The 22449-nt window shown below is 41.0% G+C and overlaps 1 protein-coding gene across 6 annotated transcripts in view; it reads right to left on the bottom strand.

The window, feature by feature from the left end:
* Positions 1-22449, bottom strand: part of birc6 (baculoviral IAP repeat containing 6) — a 242480-nt gene that overhangs the window by 196433 nt on the left and 23598 nt on the right. For all 6 annotated transcript variants that reach the window (XM_041180834.1, XM_041180857.1, XM_041180849.1 and 3 more), the window contains exons 2-6: positions 13005-13186; positions 5282-5419; positions 4398-4591; positions 1143-1254; positions 502-584 (exon numbers count right to left, since the gene is read on the bottom strand). In XM_041180834.1, coding sequence (XP_041036768.1) covers positions 502-584; positions 1143-1254; positions 4398-4591; positions 5282-5419; positions 13005-13186 — 709 coding nt within the window. The remainder of the gene's footprint in view (positions 1-501; positions 585-1142; positions 1255-4397; positions 4592-5281; positions 5420-13004; positions 13187-22449) is intronic.

Here is a 22449-nt window from a genome sequence, read left to right as displayed (position 1 = left end):
CTGAAAAGTTAAAGGCTTGATAAAAGCATTCTATTTATCAATATTGCAGCAGTACTATTTATTGCCCAAAAGCTATGAATTTACTGACTATAACACTGCACATTGTAAAACAGCATGTTGTAAATTGTCAATTGCAGAACTGATGTAGATTTGTGATATAAGTCTATTTCTTTTGTTTTAAGCAAGATAAAAATCCAACCATGACAGAGTGCACGTATTTTAGGGGCTAACACCAATAGCAAAAAATGTTCCATAAAAAGCTGCAAATGCCACTGATAATTTTACGACAACATAATGGCATAATTGAGTTAACAGCACAGAACAAACTGAAATCAGTTACTGGCTTCTGCCTCTCTCCCTTCCCCAATATATAGTAGGGGTTCTATTACAGGGGCATCAACTCCAAACTTACTGAATAGAAAGAATTCTTTATTAATTCTGTAGTGAGTCCAGATATCTTGAATTTATCCACTCAGTACGTACATGGTATAGCTTACTTACCAAGGTTCATCTGTGGGCTCCCAGCACACCAAGCAAACACTACATGTAAAACACATGGCTCTGTCATCTCCAGAGGAGGCTGGCTGAATAAAAACAAAGTAAAGATTCAGTCAGCTTATTTGATTATGCTTGCTTCAGTTTCCAAAATCTTGAGACAAAATTAAAGGACGCTTTATGTGTCCACTGAAGAGTGATCAAAAGCAGGAGCCCCAGTCAATTTATTTCCCTTCTACGAGTGGAAAGACACAGAGACTAACTATAGTTCCTGATTACCACACTAACCATTTAACTCAGCACAAACCAGGGATGGATCAATGTGGCCTTTTGGCAAAGTCAACTTTTATTCAAGATCCAATGCTGAAATGCAATGCATGTTTCTTTACACACTGTCACCATGTTACTTAGGTTTCTTCTTCACCCAAATTCTCCAATCTCCTCTCATTAAATCAAGTTAAATACGCCAGAAAGGGTGACAACAGAATAAAGTCATAGCTGTTTTCTACATTATACTTTGCTTCTCCCAAATCCCCAAGTGTTTATAGTTATATAATTTAAAAAGTCTCATTATAATTCAAAAGGTATTAAAAACAACAAAAACTAGGTAATTTTACTATACCAGTAATGACTAATTAAGAACTTACTTGGTGATAGAATCCTGCCTGTGCCATCGGATCAGGCTGAGCCCATCTGTAGCCTACATGTGGCCAAGAGGTGAAGGTTTCTCGTCTGTTAGCCTCACTATACATTAGCGACCTAAATAGAAAGCTGGAATTGTTTATACCGCAGTCATAAGGGTAACTTGCACTTCATTTGACCATTGCTTTAATGTCCATTTATGATGGACACAAACTTTTGTTACATGTTGGGGTTGAGGGCACTGGGGAAGGTGATGTGCAATAACTGTAAAACTCAAGGCCACACCCATCTAGTAGTTCTCACATTCAGAAACAAATCTTTCACAAATTGGTTTGCTCTGTATCTCCCAACCACAAAGTGCCCAACCAGAATGGCCATCCGTAGGATTCCTTAGGGAGGCACCTATTTTTTTTTCTTTACGATTCCAGTTTCATTTGAAGAATCCCACAGCTGTGGGAAGAATGGTTTGAAAAAGAAAATGATGGGTTGGGGAGCGTGGAAGAGAAAGATCAAGAGGAGAGGGAACCAGTTTACTTTGAGAGTACTTTCTCCCACAACGATTTTTACTCAAGCTTCTGTGTTTGTGAATTGCAAGAGTATTCCACATCATTTTATGGATATCATTTTCACTGTTAGATTGAGTGAACATTGGAGGCAGATGCAATTTTAAATAGGCAGTAATAAATAATGGAACAACGACACAATTTTTGGATCTGGTGGTTATGATTGCACCAGCTACCATTTTGGATAAGACAAAAAGGCCAAAACAACCAGAGCAGGAGCGGGAGCTGAACATGAAAGCCAAACTTCTTTCAGCTTCCCAAACCAGCAAACAAAATGAATTAATGCACAAAAACTTTATTTGCAACACAAATTCTTGCCAAGCACTTGTGACTGCACAAGTAATATAAAAAGCCTGTGCATATTGGCACTTTATAAACAGTAGTCTTCGGCACTTGGGTCTGAATGGATCATTTCATCTCAGTCCTTTGGTTTCTGAGATAAAAGATGAAGTCAGTCAAGTATTTAATCCACTTTAAAAAGCAAGTTTTGATGAGATTACAAAGGATACTCACTTAGGGGTTCTAAACATTCAATGTTCAGGTGGTGAATTAACAAAAACACGTTATCATTTACCCACAGTGTTTCCACAATGTTGATAAATGATTCCAAATTTCCATACCACCCAGCATTTTTTCCAGTGTCATCATAACATTAAAGAGTTCCAAAGTTGATTGCCAATTGTGTTTTAAAAAAAATCAGAAGCCAATCTCAAATCTAGTTGTCCTATGTTGAGGGAAGGAGTGCAAAAACAACAAAGCAATTACTTCAATACTCAAACGACCAAAGGGTGATTTGACAAAATTACAAAACTATTAATAGTTGCTTCATTAAAAGCACATCTTGGCCTCCTCCAGAGGTCCCCAGCATCACAAATTCAGTCAATTCAATTCACTCCACATGATATCAAGAAACGGCTGAAGGCATTGGATGCTGCAAGGGCTACGGGCCTTGACAATATTCCGACAACAGTACTTAAGAATTCCAGAAATTGCAGCGCTCTTAGCCAAGCTCTTCAGTACAGTTACAACACTGGCATCTACCTGGCCATGTGGAAAATTGCCCAGTTATGTTCTGTACACAAAAAGCAGGACAAATCCAACCTAGCCAGTCACAGCCCCATCAGTCTACTCTCGATCATCAGTAAAGTGATGGAAGGGGTCATCACAATGCTATCAAGTGGCACTTGCTTAGCAAATAACTTGCTCACTGATGCTCAGTTTAGGTTCCGTCAGGGTCACTCAACTTGTGACTTCAATCCAGCCTTAGTTCAAACATGGACAAAACAGCTGAACTCCAGAAGTGAGGTGAGAGTGACTGCCCTTGACAGCAAGGTAGTATTTGACTAAGTGTAGCATCAAGGCACCCTAGCAAAACTGGATTTAATGGAAATCATTGCTGGTTGGAGTCATACCTGGCACAAAGGAAGATGGTTGCGGTCAAGCATCTCAGCTCCAGGACATCACTGCAGGAAATCCTCAGAATGGTGCCCTAGGTCCAACCATCTTCAGCTGCTTCATCAATGACCTTCCTTTCATCATAAGATCAGAAGTGGGGATGTTTGCTGATGATTGCACAATGTTCAGCACCATTCGTGACTCCTCAAATACTGAAGCAGTCAATGTCCAAAGGCAGCAAGACCTGGACAATATCCAAGCTTGGGCTGACAAGTGGCAATTAATATTCATGCCACACAAGTGCCAGACAATGACCATCTTCAACGAGAGAGAATCTAACCATTGTCCCTTGACTTTCAATGGCATTACCATCACTGAATCCCCCACAAACATCTTCCTGGGGGTTACCATTGACCAGAAACTGAACTAGACTAGCCACATAAATACTAGACTAGCCACATAAATACTGTCGCTACAAGAGCAGGTCAGAGGCTAGGAATCCTGCAGTGAATAACTCACCTCCTGACTCTCCAAAGCCTGTCCATCATCTACAAGGCACAAGACAGAAGTGTGATGGAATACTCTCCACTTGCCTGGATGGGTGCAGCTCCCACAACACCCAAGAAGCTTGACACCATCCAGGACAAAGCAGCCCACTTGATTGGCACCCCTTCCACAAACATTCACTCCCTCTGCCACTGACAAACAGTGGCAGCACTGCATGCCATTTACAAGGTGCATTGCAAACACTCACCAAGACTCCATAGGAAGCACTTTCCAAACTCATGTCCGCTACCATCCAGAAGGAAAAGGACAGCAGATACATGGGAGCACCACCACCTGGAAGTTCCCCACCAAACCACTCACCATCCTGACTTGGAAATATATACCCAATCCTTCACTGTTGCTGGGTCAAAATTCTGGAACTCCCTCCCTAACAGTACTGTGGGTGTACCTATACCACAAGGACTACAGCGGTTCAAGGCTGCTCACAATCACCTTCTCAAGGGCATTTAGGGATGGGCAATAAATGCAGGCCCAGCCAGCGAAGCCCACATCCCACAAATGAATTTTTTAAAATTCTGTGGATCATGTCGCAATCTCTCATCCTCCTTTAAGTTAAAAGAGTCACCATAGAGATAATTTATTTAAGAGCTAAGCATGATCTCCAGTTAACTGGTCAATAGTTGGATAACTGCTAAGCCAGCATAGCATGTCATAAGACTTCATGATAAGCAGAAGTGAAATTATGGCAAATTAAACATTATAACTTAATTCTATTCTAAGCATGCTCTCACATACCTGTCCACTGAGCGGCCAGGGCCCACACCAAGTTCTGGTCGGGCGCTTGGTAAGAGGTAGGATAGCCTATCCATTACAGATGAGGCTACAGACAGGGCAGAAATATTATGATTGGTCTTTTTCAACTCATTTACAATGGCATTAGCAACTGACTTCAGGATATGATGAGGAAGATGAAAAGTGACCGTTGCCCACTGTAAAAAAAAGAGGTGCATTACTGCCAATCCAGGGAAATAAAAATAGCTTCATAACATATGGCTTAGCATTTCACAAAAACATAGATTTATTGAAATCTAGATACCGAGTCCATTATCCACCATCGTTCTTGATCTCACCCAGGCAGCTGTTCAAGAGGCCATGGATGGGGGAGAGTGACAGAAGAGGACTGATGGTCACAGGCTAGCTGCTTTCACCAAGAAAAACTAGTTAGATGGTGCTGATTTTAGGTTTGACTCAATTGCTATGGAAGGGAAGAATGCAGCAGCTTAAGAAGTTCCACCATTACAATTTCATCATGTCAAATATGAATCGACAATAAATGCAGTCTTGCTCGCATCGCACAAATTGCAAGGAAAACAGGGATAGTAATAGCTACAATGCCCAAATAGCATTGCTGGTCCCCCCAATCTTGCTGCTAGAGCTGCAATAGGAGAGTGTTATTGTGGTACAGGGTAGCTGTTTCTTAAACTTCCTATACGTTGACAACAGTGCTCAGGACATTTCATCTACTGGATCACAGGACTTTAGTGACTAGGCTGCCTTCACAACATGTCATTAAGTTCTGAGCTGGCTGAAGGACTACTTGGGAGATTTCTCCATCTACGGATCAAAGTATTTGGGTACAATGCCATCCCTGGAAGAAATTTACTGCAGTTTCTACTAACCTTTGCAACTTTGTGATTTGCTGCCGTCTCATGTGAAGTATTTTGCAGCCCTTCTTTCAACTGCGAGATAAACTGATCGTACCCTTCTATATATGATACCTCCACTTTCTCCAGACAAGCAGACAGCAATTGCTGGGCCTGTAGATGAAAAAGACACAGTACACACAAGCAAATGAGGACACGTTTCAACTAGATTCAACTTTGGCACTGTTACAAAATCAGGATTTATGCAGATCACAGGAAAAATAAATATTGTATTTCTTATTGAGCCAAGGAGCCATAAAAATACCCATACAATGATATACCAATGACATGCCATGCAGCAATAATCCTTAAACACAGCAGTCTGCAAACTGTTCATTACAATGTCAGCTTTAAATAAAAGGTTCCTTTATTTAAAAAAAACCTCCCTGCAATTTCTTGCTAACGAGTGAATACATTCTCTGCTTTAGTTTGCATATTTACATAGCGCCTTTAACACAATATAACATCCTCAAGCACTCCATATGAACAACATAAATAAAAATAACACCGAGTTACATAAGGAGATATTAAATCAGTCTACCAAAAGTTTGGTCAAAGAGGTAGGTTTTAATGAGCATCTTACAGGCGGAAAGCAAAGTAGAGAAGTGGAGAGGTGCACAGAGGCAATTCCAGAGCTTAGGGGCCTTGGCAACTGAAGGCACAGCCACCAATAATGGGGTAATTCAAATTAGGGGATGTTCAAAAGGCCAGAATTAGATGTGCTCAGATATCAGAGGGTTATGGGGCTGGAGGAGATAGAGGGTTGAATAAGAGCAACATGGGGTTTGAAACAGTAACTCTTTCTCTCTCCACAGACTGCCAGACCTGCTGAGTTTTTCCAGCACTTTACCAGCATCCTCAGTATTTTGCTTTTATTTGTTTAGTTGCCAGGGAGAGGAGAGGGATGGAGTCAATGGTCAGAGAGTGGAGTTTGGAGGTGATGCCATAAACAAAAGCTTCAGTCTTAATGGGAAGAAATTTCTGCTTGGATACGTCGGATAAGCAATTCAATACGTTAGCAACACCAGAGGAGCCAAGAGTGCTGGTGGTGAGGTAGAGCTGGGAGTTATAAGTGTAAATGTGAAAACAATGCTGGGTTTCAAATAATGTCGCAGAGGGACAGTATGTAGATGAGAAGTGGGAGGAGGCCAAGGATAGATACTTACGGGACACCAGAGGTGACCATGTGGGAAGAGAAGCCATTGCAAGAGATACCTTTGGATGTTATTTGTGGCTTCGACAACAGTTGCTTTGGTACTGTGTCAGAAACCTGACTAGAGAGATTAAAACAGAGTTCAGGAGCAAAAGGCACAGATTTATCAGGTGGCAACATATTCAAGGGCTTGAGAGGAAAAGTATGTTGGAGACAGGCAATAGTTTGCAAGGATAATGGAGTCAAGTGATTATTTTTTGAGGAGAGAGGTGATGATCACAGGTTTAAAGGGGAGAGGGACAACACTTGAAGAGAGAGAACCCTTAACAATATCAGCTAACATGGAGACCAGGAGGGGAAGCTGAGTTGTCAGCAGTTAAATGGGAACAGGGTCCAGGGAGAAGGTGGGTGTCACAGACAAGAGCTCAGAAGTTATTAGGGTAGATTGGAGAGAAACTAGAAAAAAATAACAGTTTAGATTTAGGACAGGGAGGATCCTTAGAGGAAGTTTGGTAAAGTGGGTTAGTTAAAGGAAGGGATATGGTAGAGTAGCCATTCAGATGGTTTCCATTTTAGCGACAAAGAAGCTGATGTGCTCCTCACACTTCGTGTTGAAGACAAGGTGGAAGGAACAAGGGAGGGAGTTTTAAGAAAACCGCAGGAGAAAAAGGAAGCCGGGTTTTATCTTTGCATTCCGGGATGATCCTGAATAGCAAGTTTTAGCAGACGAGAGCAGGTCACAATACTCGTTCACATGATCCAGTTGGATTTGGCGATGGATAGCCAAATCATATCTGCCATATCCTTCCTTAGACTTAAGGGAGCGGAGGTGAGGACCATACAAGGGGAATGCCCAGGTTGAGTGATAAGTAGATTTTGAAAATACCTTGGGAAACAAAAGTCCCAGGAAAGACTATTAAAATTAAGATGGGATGTTTAAACGTGAGTTTTAGCAGATAACAACCGCAAAACTGCTTTATGTGGCTCAGCCAGATCTGACCAGTGGACAGCTGAATCAGTTGTCTGTCATATTGGATGCTGAAAGAGTTTACAACCTTAGTGATTCAATTATTTTAATGGAAAACAACCATGTATAGCCGATAAAGAAAAATAAAGTTTTGTAAAAAAAAAAGCACTTACACATACCATTCCCTTTCCTCACCCACACCACCTCCCCAAACTCGTTTTATGCCTTAATTCTAGTAATTATAGTTCAAACCATCAACAAGTAAAAGAAAGTATTTTGACTTTCCAGGTATATAATTTATTTTTAACAACTTGGAAATATTGCCAACCTGAAATTCCTCCTAAAGCAAAATGTTAAAACTTAAACTCCCTCAGCATAAACTAGATCTGTGAAACTGTTCAACTGAAACACACAACGGATCAATTTACTGCTGTGCAAGACAGAAATGGTTTTGCTTGTCAAAACAATCTTCCAGCTAAATAAATAGTATTGCTTCAATACTAGTCAAATGTAACAACTTGCTCTCGAATAGGTACAATATTTGTAGCCAATCTTTTATACATGTAAACTGCAGGGCATTAAATTTAATTGAACATGTATAAAAATAACATTAATTGGTTCAAGGACCCCATTATTCATTCAGCTGAAAGTGTTTGCAAATTTCACTCCTTCCTTGCCTAGTGCAATTTTGATATTTTCAAATCAGTTCAGGTCACTTCCACGTTCATCCCCTCGCCCTCAGCACCACGCCAATCCTACTGAATATGCTGCAGGTTCCCTTGCATTGAAAGGAAATTCACTGCTGTTAGCATTTGCTGAATAAGATTGGTTAGAAAAATACATTACTGAACAATTGAGAGAAAGCAGAAAGAATGTGCTTTCAAATAACACCTTTCTTGACCTCAGGAGAGCCCAAAGCACTTCCTAGTCAGTGAAGTACTTTTAAATGGTAGTCACTGTTTTAATATAGGGAAACATAGCAATCAAATTTGCGCACAACCAGATCCCACAAACAAGATAACCAGAAATATCAGTCTTGGCAACATTAATTGAAAGATAAATATTGGCCAGGCCACCAGGAGAATGCCTCTGATCTTCTTTAACAGGGCCATTGAAGTCGACAGCACAGAAAAAGGCCCTTCGGCCCATCGAGTCTGCGCCGGTCAAACAAGTACCTAACTATTCTAATCCCATTTTCCAGCACTTGGCCCATAGCCTTGTATGCCATGGAATCGCAAGTTCACATCCAAATACTTAAATGTTATGAGGGTTTCTGCCTCTACCACCCTTTCAGGCAGTGAGTTCCAGATTCCCACCACCCTCTGGGTGAAAAAATTCTTCCTCACAACCCCTCTAAACCTTCTGCCCCTTACCTTAAATCTATGCCCCCGGGTTATTGATCCCTCCACCAAGGAGAAAAGTTCCTTCCTGTCTACCCTATCTACGCCGCTCATAATTTTATACACCTCAATCACATCCCCCTCAATCTCCTCTGCTCCAGGGAAAATAACCCCAGGCTATCCAATCTCTCCTCATAACTAAAACTCTCCAGCTCAGGCAACATCCTGGTAAATCTCCTCCGCATGCTGTCTAGTACAATCATATCCTTCCTATAATGCGGATTCCAGAACTACACGCAATACTCAAGCTGTGGCCTAACTAGCATTTTATATAGTTCCAGCATAACCTCCCTGCTCTTATATTCTATGCCTCGGCTAATAAAGGCAAGTGTCACAGTGCCTTCTTTAACCACCTTATCTATCTGTCCCACTACCTTAAGGGACCAGTGGACATGCACACCAAGGTCTCTCTGATCCTTGGTACTTCCCAGGGTCTTCTCATTCACTGTGTATTCCCGTGCTTTGTTTGTCCTGCCCAAGTGCATCACCTCACATTTATCCAGATTAAATCCCATTTGCCACTGATCAGCACATCTGACCAGCCAAACTATATCCTCCTGTAATCTAAGGCTATCCTCCTATTTGCCACACCACAAATTTTCATGTCATCCGCGAACTTACTGAACAACCCTCCTACGTTCAAATCTAAATCATTTATATATACCACAAACAGCAAGGGAACCAACACCGATCTCTGTGGAACCCCACTGGACACAGGCATCCAGTCACAAAACACCCTCAGCCATCACCCTCTGCTTTCTGCCACTCAGCCAATTCTGGATCCAATTTGCTAAATTGCCTTGGATCCCATGGGCTCTTACCTTCGTTATCAGTCTCCCATTCGGGGCCTTATCAAAAGCCTTGCTGAAGTCCAAATATACTCCGTCAAATGCACTGTCCTCATCTACACACCCAGTCACCTCTTTGAAAAATTCAATCAAATTGGTCAGACATGACCTCCTCTTAACAAAACCATGCTGACTGTCCTTGATTAATCCCTGTCTCTCCAAGTGTAGATTAATTCTGTCCCTCAGAATTGCTTCCAATAGTTTCCCCACCACTGAGGTTAGACTGACTGGCCTGTAGTTCCCTGGTTTATCCCTTCCTCCCTTCTTGAATAGCAGCACCACATTGGCTGCCCTCTAGTCATCTGGCACCCCTCCTGTGGCCACAGAGGTATTGAAAATTATTGCCAGCAACCCTATCTCCTCTCTTGCCTCACTTAACAACTGGTCAGTTTAATGCCTCCTGTCAAGACGATACCCTTAACATTGCAGCACTCCCTCAGTACTGCACTAAAACGAGAAAGAGCCGAAAATATGAAAGAGTAATAAGCATTTGACAAAGTTTTTTATAAAAATGAACTGGTGCAATAGGAGGCATTTTGTAATAAAGGTGCAACATTAAATAGCCCAATGACATTTGAAGGGATGAAAGCCCAAAGATCTCCTCAGCTAATAATATTTGCCACAGGGAAGTGTTATTAGGTATTGGATCTTAAGATAATTCAAATCTTAATAAGAAACGTAACAAATGAATTATTTGCATTTTAATGTTTAAATAAATTTTCTTGAAATTTGAATATGAAGATCAAAAATATCTAAGATCAATATTATTATGCAGGATGATACATAATGAATTTTGTAACTGAATAATTAGTCATGATTTATCATTCTCATTCAGATTTAATAAGACCATGCCATAATGCTTAATCTACTGGAGAGCATCACACGTCAAGTGATTGGCATGACACCCACTGGCAGGAAAAAAGTACACAATGAACACAAGAACAAGATTGAGATTTCATGGCTATAATGTCACCTTAGAGTCAGACATATGAACAAAACACTTGGGCTTCACCCTTGTGCTTATCATGCCTTGCAGTCATCCCTAGGTATCCAGGCCTCTTTGGATATTCTAAGTTAAGCCATTAACATCCATGGCTGGGGATGAGTGGAGAGAGACAGGAAAGAAGAGCTTGCACAGTGCATCGGTCAATGACCAATTTCATTAAGAATCTATCTTAGGAATTGATGGATTACTGAAAAAATGACAATAAAATTGGGATAAAATCATAGCATTCACTTTTGCAGTTGGCCTTCCATATTAAATTATACAAGTATTAAGATCTATAGCCAAGTTTTAAGGAAGATTTAAGGCTGTATAATTTAGGTAATTTTGAGAATGAAAATTCCACTGCATGTTTACAGTTGACGTGGCAACAGTTCCAGAAATACCAGTTGGAGAACGGAATAATTTCTCCTTCATTTTTAAATTCACAAATAAAGAAAAAAAAGTTTACAACTACGAATCACAAGCACAATTTTTTTTTTTTTAAATTGCTGGTAGGTTCTCTCCTCGTATGTGAACGAGGATACTTTATACTTGAGATTACTCACTAATCACTCAAATGTGTGGCAAACTGGTTATAAATAACAAAAGGAAATGCTAAAATAAAAACAAAATTAGCTGGAAAAGCTCAGCAGGTCTGACAGCATCTGCGGAGAGGAACACAGTTAACGTTTCGAGTCCGTATGACTCATCATCAGAACTAAAGAAAATAGAAATGTGGTGTGAAATATAAGCTGTTTGAGGGGGGTGGGACAGGTAGAGCTGGATAGAGGGTCAGTGACAGGTGGAGGCAAAGAAGAGATTGCCAAAGATGTCATAGGCAAAAGGACAAAGGGGCGTTGACAGTGGTGATATTAGCTAAGGAATGTGTTAATGGTGACATTAAGGGTAGAAAGCAGGACGAGCAAGTGACAGATGGCCCTAATGGGGGTGGGGTAGGGGAAGGGATCGAAATGGGCTAAAAGATGGAGATAAAACAATGGATAGAAATAAATTTAAAAACAATAGAAATAGGTGGGAAAAGAAAAATATATACCCCACCCCAACTAGGGCCATCTGTCACTTGCTCGTCCTTTCTACCCTTAATGTCACCATTAGCACATTCCTTAGCTAATATCACCACCGTCACCACCCCTTTGTCCTTTTGTCTATGACATCTTTGGCAATCTCTTCTTTGCCTCCACCTATCACTGGCCCTCTACCCAGCTCCACCTGTCCCACCCCCCTCAACCAGCTTATATTTCACCTCATTTCTATTTTTCTTTAGTTCTGATGAAGAGTCATACGGACTCAAAATGTTAACTGTATTCCTCTCCGCAGATGCTGTCAGACCTGCTGAGTTTTTCCAGTTATTTTTGTTTTTGTTTCAGATTTCCAGCATGCGCAGTATTTTGCTTTTATCTTACTAAAATAATAAGTTCCTTTCAGTTCATAATGGCAAAATTTGTCGACTGGGAATGTTGAGAAATTTTCCTACATTGCTGCGGAGGGGAGAATGAAAAGTCATTTAAGATCTTTTTGCAATTACCTTTTTTCAAATCTAGTGCACTGATTAAGCTTGTAGAAATTAAAACTTTGGATTACTCAGCTTTCACAATTGTCTACATGGTTGAAAATGTGTCTTAATTTAACTATAGCCATTTCACAAACATGGTATTTTCAATGCACCAAAAAAGGTTCATGGACCAGTCCTAATTCAATCTTTTTTATTTTCTGAGAAGCAAACATTAACAAAACAAGACATAGTCAAGTCCCTACCCTGCGATACACAGAGCACCCCCATTCCCACTATATCACTGGCCATTTAGGCCTTTTAACTTTATACCATAGTCTCAATGATAATTTTTCCAAGATTTCAAGTATGCCATTAATTGTTTAGCTTTTATTCACGTTAACCATCACAGTTTAGGTTATGGCTACATAGGATGTCATTGCAGGCTGGTCTGATCAACCAAAGAGAAGGCAAATCCCAAGGCTGCTGGAGGAAGGCCCCCAGACCACCCTGTGGCATTGGTTGACCTGTGCCAGGTTATTAGTCCTGATTTGCAGCAGAAAAATCAGGGTTCGCAGCGAGCTGATACTTTGGGCAGTGTGAGGCCAATTAGCTAACTCATACACAAACAGTAATATTCATCAGCCTCATATGTAGAGGTAGTTTATCCTCCTTCACACTTACCAGACACATTCTTTGCTTAGGTATAATCTTTACCAAAGAAACTAAACATTTGAATTTCAGGAAAGGAAAAATAGTAGAGAAAGAAAGTACATCCTTAACGTGACCCATTTTCAGAAAATGAGATCCCATTCAGGCACAGGAAATGTTCTTACCTCTGTAACTGGCAACTCAAGCTGAACCACATCATCCTGCTTTGAAACAGGGGTCTGTAGTGCTGTATCAAGCAACAAGATGCCATTCAAGTCTTTTCTACATCCAACTGCATAGTCATCCACAAAGACAACTTTATCCACTGCTGGAAAGTACTGACACCTCACCTGACCTCCTGGCTTGGCTGAAAAAGACAACAACATTGATTCAATATCCATGAAGTGTCACTTTCACAATAAATAAAACAGTAAAATTTCAGCAGTTACCAATCCTCGATCACTGCTCTGTACATGTTGCAGGCAAATGTGATCATTCCAAAAGGCGAAAATACATGAAAAGGCCATTCATTCTATGTAACTGCTTAACCCACCCACTGCCATCCTCCAATTGAGCAAATTTTCTCGATTGACAGTTCAGACATTAAACTTCCATCGTGTTGGCACAAATCTAAGGCTACATTTTCCCATCTGATAAAACTGGAGTCTGTTCAGCTCTTTTAAACAACAGCACTATTCACATTAGAAGATCAGTTTTTCGATTGAATATAGCAACCGATTCTGGACAGCTGATCAGCATGATTCTGACAAAAAAAGTTAGTTGCGTGTAATAGCCACCGTGTATGAAGAAAGAATGGTAGCATTTTCAGTCAGGGTGCTAAAGAAATAATGAAGTTGATAAGAATAACCAATAAGAGGATCCTTGAATTGCCACAAATAAGAGAAGAAATGAGGCAGAATAGAAGAAAAATGATTTACTGTGGAAGTCAAAAGTTGTTGGAGCTTTCACTGTCTAGAGAAGTTGACGCTTTAGGTAAAGAGAAATATGAGTGTGATGCTGGCAAGGCTACATTTATTGCTGATGATATTCCCACAATGGTTTTAGGTTCAGAATTCCAGGGTTTTAATCCAACAATGGTGCAATAATGACAAGATGGCATTGGAGGGGGAATTGAAGATGATGTTCCCAATTTCTTACTGCACTGGTCCTTCTTGGTGGTAAGTGCTTACATGGCTGAGATTCAATGCAGTGTATCATGTAAATAAGACATACCCCAGGTACTGAGTCTAGCAGGGTAGGACACAAATGTTGTTGTAGCACATAGACAAAAGCAAAAAACTGCAGATGCTGGAAATCCAAAACAAAAATAAAAATACCTGGAAAAACTCAGCCATGAGAACCATGATAGGGTCCCCCTTGTCCTCACTTATCACCCCACCAGCCTCCGCATTCAAAGGATCAGCCTCCGCCATTTCCACCAACTCCAGCATGATGCTACCACCAAACACATCTACCCTTCAACCCCCGGCAGCACCTCATCTTCCGACTAGGCACTTTACAGCCTTCGGACTAAATATAGAGTTCAACAATTTTAGATCATGAACTCTCTCCGCCATCCCCACCCCCTTTTCGATCCCCCCCCTTTATTTCCAATAATTTATATAGATTTTTTTTCCCACCTATTTCCATTATTTTTAAATGTATTTCCATCCATTGTTTTATCTCTACCTTTTAGCCTATTTCGATCCCTTCCCTTCACCCCACTATGGCTATCTGTACCTTGCTTGTCCTGCTCTCTACCCTTAATTAGCACATTCCTTAGATAATATCACCACCTTCAACACCTCTTTGTCCTTTTGGCTATCTCTGCATTTGGCTGGCCCTCTATCCAGCTCTACCCCCACATCCTTAAAACAGCTTATATTCCACCTCTTTTCTATTTTTACTTTGTCCTGTTAAAGAGTCATACAGACTCGAAACATTAACTGTGTTCCTTTCCACAGATGCTGCCAGAGCTGCTGAGTTTTTCCAGGTATTTTTATTTTTTTGTTGTAACACATGTCCAGTCGAATGATGCATATTCCAACATACTCTTGACAAGCATTATGGCTGAAGAATTGGCTCTGAGGGGTTGAGATGTGAATCATCCTTCACATAATATCCATTCTCTGTCCTGCTTTTCCAGCCAGTGCCGATATGGCTGGTCCAGCTCAACTTCCAGACAGTGGTGGCCGCCCAGGATTTTGCTGATCGAGACTTGGTAATTGTGGTGTCACTGAAGGTCAGGAGGAGGCAGGCAATATGGGGGCATAATCTTATAATAAAGAGTTAAAATGGATCATGTAGGGGTAAATAAGGGAGCACTATTTAAACTAGCCTGGTAGAAATCTACAATTCTCTGCCTCAATATATTTTGGACTTTGGGAGAATTGAAATTTTCACACCCAAGATCAGCAAAAGTCTCAGAGCTCACTTTTCAGGTTGATGACCTTTCATCAGAGGATCTTCTGACAAAAGTTCATCAACCCGAAATGTTAACTCCACTTCCCTAACCACAGATGTTGCCTGACCTAAGTATTGCAGGCATTTTCTATTTTATTTCAGATTTCCAGCATCTGCAGTATTTTGCTTTTAATCAACAGATGTCTGTCAGGTAGGGTTGTCAAAGGATATGGAGCAACAGTGGGCAGAGTTTTTTTTTGTTCTTTCATGGTATGTAAGCCAGCAAAGCCAGCATTTATTGCCCCTCCCTAACTGCCAGAGAAGCTGGTGTTGAGCTATTGTGTTGAACCTCTACAGTGTGTGAAGATACTCCCAACAGTCCTGTTCGGCAAAGAGTTCCAGGATTTGAACCCAGTGACAATGAAGAAATGGTGTTATTATTTTGAAGTCAGGATGGTATGCAACTTGGGGTGGTGGCATTCCCAGACACCTACTGCCCTTATCCTTCTAGCTGGTAGAGGTCACAGGTTTGGAAGGTGCTGTCGTGGCTTGGTAGGTTGCTGCAGCGTATCCTATAGATGGTATACACTATAGCCACACTGCACTGCTGGTGGAGGGAGAGAATGTTTAATGTGGCAGCTAGGATTGTGTTGAGTGTTGCTGGAGCTGCACCTATCCAGGCAAGTGGAAAGTATTCCATCCTGACTTGTGCCTTGCCCTGGTGGAAAGGCTTTGGAGAGTCTAGAGGTGAGGCACTTCACAGAATATCCATCCTCTGAAGTAAAGATCAGCCATGACTGAATGGCACAACAAGCTGAATGGCCCACTCTTTTTATCTTTGCACTTTACACTGAGACTTGTAAATATTTGGGATATTGTTAATTTTATCTAAATTGCGATTTCTTGGGAAATGCAGATTTCCCTTTCAATCATTCTTATATTAATTACCAGAACTCAGTAAAATATTCTTTAGCAAAGTTAAAACAATCAAGCCCATCACCGACTTTGAGAACTCTCCCAAGTCACCGAGGACACAATCCTACTGAAAGTAAGATATCAGTAGCTACATTTCTGTGTATATTTTCTTTCTAGAGTCCAATACATATCTTAGTGCTGAAAGTCAACATGGATATGGAACTGGGAGGTTGAATGTGAAACTGAAACTTGTACCACACATCTGAAGAATTAGTTTCACAAGGGCAGCTAATCAGGAATACATAACCACCACCGTGTTGTTTACATACAGCCACACCCTTTTTGCTCAGAATCAAAAAACATTCATATTCCTGATCTTGAAGGCACAATGTCAATACAGTCCAAATAGCTGAAAGAGTGAAAACAATCAGCTTAGCTGACGTGCCTTGTACGTTGCAGTAACAGCTGTTTATTGTCTCAGAGGTTGATAGTAATTTTTACCCATTGAATGCTCCACTGCACTATTTCTCCCCCTCGCCCCCCCAGAGAACAAAAAAATTATTGGAAGAAGCACAATTTAGTTACTGCAGGAAGAACACACTGCACTCTCTCACTCTTCCAAACAGCAAGTCATTTATCTACACACATCTTTGTAATATAATTGGAGCCTGTCAAACCAGTCAACTTCCTTCCCCCTCAGTGTTTTGAGTCGTTCTTCTCGTTTATTGGCACATAATCAAATCACATTCCACCCAAAATATTCTACCAAACTGCCACAATTCCAGCAAGAACTACTAACATACAGGTACTGTCCCACTCTCGGTTGATCCTTTAAAAATAAATGTGGAAACAAGGAAACTGGGCAACAAGTGGGTTAGACACTGGCCTGGAAACTAGGTTAAAACGCAGTCTAGATCGAGGGGATTAAAATTTACCTTCCAGCTGTAAGGCTATAAAAGCCCCATGTGAAACAAGTTTGGGTAGGCACAAACTAGTTCTTGATGTGCATGGGTTTACAGCACTAAAATTTACACTCTCTCAGGAGGGAGGCTCCAGGATGGCAGCAGCAAATGGAATATCTTACTTTTGCAGTACAGGTCATGGGGCATGGTAGCAGTTTGGCCTGTTGGCTATTCCTGATCTTAGGAGTGCTTGATTCAGGCACTTCCATTTTCCAAGGATGACAATACAGTCCTTTGAAATTCATTTTCTTTAATAATTCATTCATGGAATGAGTGCCATTGGAAGGCCAGCACTAATTGCCCATCCTTAATTATCCTCATGGTGGTGGTGAAGAATTACCCTGAACTGCTGCAGTCTGTATGGTGCAAGCACAGCTGCAGCACTATTAGCAAGGGAGTTTCAGGTTTTTAATCTAGCAACATATGAATGAGCACCAATATAGTTCCAAGTCAGGATGGTGGATATCTTGGGGGTAAACTTGTATGTGATTCCCATGCACCTGGCACCCTTGTCCTTCTAGGTGACAGAGGTTGTGGGTTTGGAAGTATACCTCCTTCACCTAGAATGTTTGAAAAATATCACTGAAAATGTTGCATCAGTTTCACAGTGCAATCATCCCTGAAGCTATCGTACTGACTTGAACTGACCGACCTCTTCTTTCCCATTTTGCAGCGTTGCAGTCACACAAACATGAAGGCAAGGATGGAAAGCAAACAAAATCAAACATACAAAGGACATCTATATAAGATATATATATTTTGGCTAAATATGTTAAATGTTTTTTGTCTGAAAGCAATGCCACAGGTTAAACTTAAAAGTTGCCTGTGCTTTTGTTCTATTGCAATTCTTGCAGTCCAAAGGGCATAATCATAAACAGGGATTTTCAAATTTTATTGCTATCTTGTGATATGGTTGCAATGTACATCAAGAGACAATACAAAGGGCATTTCCATGACATGTTCTAATGTCAGAAGGTTAGAGAACCAGGGCAACATTAGACACAAAAATGAACAAAGCATCATCAAGTCATCATTCTGTATCTGGTTCGCTAACTTGCAACTTTTACAAATTCACGAGCTCTGATCAAAAGATGTGTAACTGGAAACTTTTCCAAAAAGGGCAATTAACAGAGCAGACTTTCATCCCATTGATAAGTATGAGAAAATACACCAGAGATGGGACCTTCTGTTACTGCACAAGGCTGGCTACTCCTTTTGAACACACAACACTCACATCATTCTACAAACACCACAAGAGCCCATCTACTCAAAGCAAAAGTTTTGGTGAAATTTCAACACTGGCAGTGGCATAAAGCACGTGTGCTGAAAAAGCTGCCTATTATATACTCTGCAGAATTTTCCGTTCATGAACTTGGGTGGGATGGAAAAAAGGCAGCTGATCCAAAACCTCCCATTTTTCACCCTCACAGTTGAAAGTTTTATTGATCATGTGGATTTATCACTTTACAGTAAACAACCAAATTCTTGCACCGAACAAAATGTTTTTAAAAATAAACCCTTTTCTCAAAGACATTGCAATTTCATTTTGTTGGTCACCCTCTAGTACCTCAATCAACTGATCATTAATACCTCAACTCATCTGACAGTGCATCATTCCCTCAGTACTACACTGAAGTATCAACTTAGATTATATGCCCAAGACAATGGAGTGTGATATGAACCTTCCCACTGAGAGGCAAGACTTCAATCATCGAGCCAAAGTTGACATTTTGACTCAAGATGCTTTATACATAAATACATACAAAATATATTACACTTCGACATCGGCACAAACTAACATTTAGACCACTGTGCGTTTATCTGAGATGCATGCCCTTGCAGTCTAGCTCAGTTTTTAGAGAAAATTAATATCAATTATTAGCCCCTTCAAGGCTCAAGAGAGAAGCTGGCTTTACTGTAGCAGTTCTTGCATAGGTGCAATGTTGTAACAAAAATTCTCTGGGTTATTACCATCTCAAGTGTTTTCAGCCATGACTTGGTTGGTAGCACTCTTGTTTCTGAGTCAGAAAGCTGTGGGTGCAAGTTCCATCCCAGTGCTTAATCACAAAAAATCAAGGCTACCACTCCAGTGCAGTGCTGAGAAAGCTACACTGTCAGAAGTGGTATCTTTCAGATGAGCCATTAAACCAAGGCCCAGTCTGCCCTCTCAAAGTGCACGTAAAACATCCCATGACACTATTCAGAAAAGCTACAGGAGAGCTATCCCCAGTGCCCTGGGCAATACTAATCCCTCAATCAACAGCACAAAAAAAGCTTATCTGGTCATTATCACCTTACTGTTTGGGGGAGCTTGCTTTGTGCAAATTGCCTGCCACACTTCCTACATTACAACAGAGACTACACTTCAGAAGCACTTCGTAATTCGGGGCAAAATTAATTGTTACTTGAGCAAGCAAGAGTTAATTAAGGAAAGCCAGCATGGAGTTGTTAAGGGAAAATCACATTTAACTTGAATTTTTTGATGAGGTAACTGAGAGGGTTGAGGAAGGTAAAGCTGTTGATTTGGTGTACATGGACTTCCAAAAAGGCATTGATAAAATGCAGCACAACTGGCTTGTGAGCAAAGTTAGAGCTCATGGAATAAAAGGGACAATGGCAACACAAAATTGCTGAGTGACAGGAAACAGTAGTGACGAACGGTTGTTTTACAGACTGGAAGAAGGTTTATAGTGGAGTTTTCCAGGTCTCGGTGTTAGGACCCCTGCTCTCTCTCATTTATATAATTATGACCCGGGCCTCGGCGTACAGGGCACAACTTCAAGATTTGCAAATAGCATTGTAAGCCCTGAGGACGATAGTGTAGAACTTCAAAAGGGCAAAGCTCAGTGGAATGGGTAGACAAGTGGCAGGTGAAATTTAATATAGAGAAATGTGAATTGATTCATTTTGGTCCGAAGAATGTAGAGAGATAATATAAAATAAAGGATACAATTCTAAAAGGGGTGCCAGAGCAGAAGGGTGTGGCGCATTCGTGCATACATCTTTGAAGGTGACAGGACAGGTTGAGAAAGCGGTTGTAAAGCAAACAGCATTCTGGGCTGTCAATGGAGGCATAGAATACAAAATCAAGGAAGTTATGTTTAACCTGTGTAAAACACTAGTTCGGCCTCAACTGAAGCAGTATGTCCAGTTTTGGGCATCACACTTTAGGAAGGATGTGAAGGCATTAGAAAGGACGCAAAAAATATTCACGAGAATGATTCCAGGAAGGAGGAACTTAAGTTACAAAGAAACATTGAAAAAGTTTGGACTGTTTTCCTTGGAGAAGAGAAAGTTGAGGGGAGATTTGATAGAGGTATTTAAAATCATGAGAGGTCTGGACAGAGTATGTAGGGGGAAACCATTTCATTCGATGGAAGGATCAAGAGCCAGAGGGCGCAGGTTTAAGGTAAGTGGCAAAAGAAGCAATGGCAACATGAGGAAAAAAACTCTCCCGCAATAAATGGTTAGGATTCAGAATGCACTGCCTCAAGAGTGTGGAGGAAGCAGGGTAAATTGAGGTTTTCAAAAGGGAATTGGATCATTACCTGAAAAGCAAAAATTTGCATGACTACAGAGAAAAGGCAGGGAGCGGCACATGGTGAAATGTTCCTTTAGAGGGCCAGCACAGGCACAAGGGGCCAAATGGTCTCCTTGTCTATTGTAACCATTCTGTGATTCTATGGAGCACTTTGGGATGTGAAAGGCACTTATAAAAATACAAGTCTTTCTTTCAAATGCTTGCTTCAATAGTCTGCGCATTGCCGCTAAACAGAAATGCAACCTCTCAGTTGCAGACTGGTTCAATTGTCCATAGAATTATCACAAGATATTCAAATTGGATCTTCTGGCATTTTGTAGATTTGATGCTTTTCTGATCTCGCCCCTCAGGCATAAACCTTGCTGGGGTGGCCGGTTTTCTTGGGCAGCAGCCCACCCTGGGCTATTGTGACCCCTCCCCTCCCAGCAGCTTGTTGAGCTCGTCGTTGCGGATGGCGAGCTGCAGATGGCGGGGATGATGCAGGTCTTCTTGTTGTCCCGGGCCGTGTTGCTGGCCAACTCGAGGATCCTAGCTATCAAGTACTCGAGGACTTGGTAGACAGGGGCTCCGGCCCCAACCCGCTCAGCATAGTGACCCTTGTGCAGCAGCCGATGGATAGGGCTGACGGGGAACTGGAGCCCGGCTCTGGAGGAACGAGTCTTCGCCTTGGCGTGCCCTTTGCCGCAGTAAAGCCGAAGGCCAGATATCTTTCAGGATTAGCTCTCACTGATCTTTTGGCACTTTGTAGGTGAACTGAAATATTTCTGTTTATTTTACTCAAGGAAATAATTGTTTTTTTAACAACCGAAATTATATGCAATTTCAAGGCTTGGTGTATATATGAGGTCCCTAAAGTTTAGTCCTTCAGAATACAGTCAAGCAATACATAGCCAAATTATTTGGTGTCACAACAGTAGGATTTTAAATTAGGAGCTCGATAAGTAATTTTAGTGTACAGGCAGGTTTTGAGATACCATGGTTAGATAATCTGTTGGGTTAAAATAAAAACAGTGCTGGAAATACTCAGTACATCGGGCATCTGTTGAAAGAGAAACAGTGTTACGGAAGAGCACAGCGTACAAGTCACTCCAGTGCATAAGGCAACCCCATTTTTGGCCTCAAAAATCATGTTTTTGCATATATTCAGTGTATAAGTCGATCCTCTTTTCATCAAAAGCATGTTATACTCACATTAGTAGTCAGCTTCAATTTTTCATCCCACAAATGGATGTTTTACTTATCAGTACCTTATAACTGGGTACAAGGGATCAAGAGGCAGTACAGGCTGTGTTGTAAAGATGCGCAAGAGTTTAAGATACACCCACACAGAACAGACTTCACACGGTGAACAACAAAGATGGCAACAACCCACACACACACTGGCACTCAGTGCACAAGTCAACCCCCCTTTTAGGAGAAATTTTGGCTTCAAAGATCAACTTACACACCAACATATATGGTAACATTGAGTCGAATATGACTCTTGTACAGAATAGTCATATTCAACTCAAATCGTTAACTCTGTTTTGCTCTCCACAGAAATTGCCAGGCATGCTGAGTATTTCCAGCACTCTTTTTATTTCAGATTTCCAGCATCTGCAGTATTTTACTTTTATAATCTGTTCAGCTTCCAGTTTTAAATAGGTGAAAGGATGGTACAGTTGTGTCTTGATGTACCCAGGACAGTATTTATACTTTTGGGTCTTGATTGTGTAAATAAGATCAGATTCAAAGGCTTGAGGGCCAATTTTCCGAATAAGTCTTGTGTCTGAAATGATACCAGGAATCACAAGGCACACTTAAAAAAAA

The sequence above is a fragment of the Carcharodon carcharias genome, chromosome 2 (genome assembly GCF_017639515.1).
Source record: "Carcharodon carcharias isolate sCarCar2 chromosome 2, sCarCar2.pri, whole genome shotgun sequence".
Classification (NCBI taxonomy): Eukaryota; Metazoa; Chordata; class Chondrichthyes; order Lamniformes; family Lamnidae; genus Carcharodon; species Carcharodon carcharias.
The sequence above is the reverse complement of the archived record's forward strand: the minus strand, read 5'-3'. Positions and strand labels throughout refer to the sequence as shown.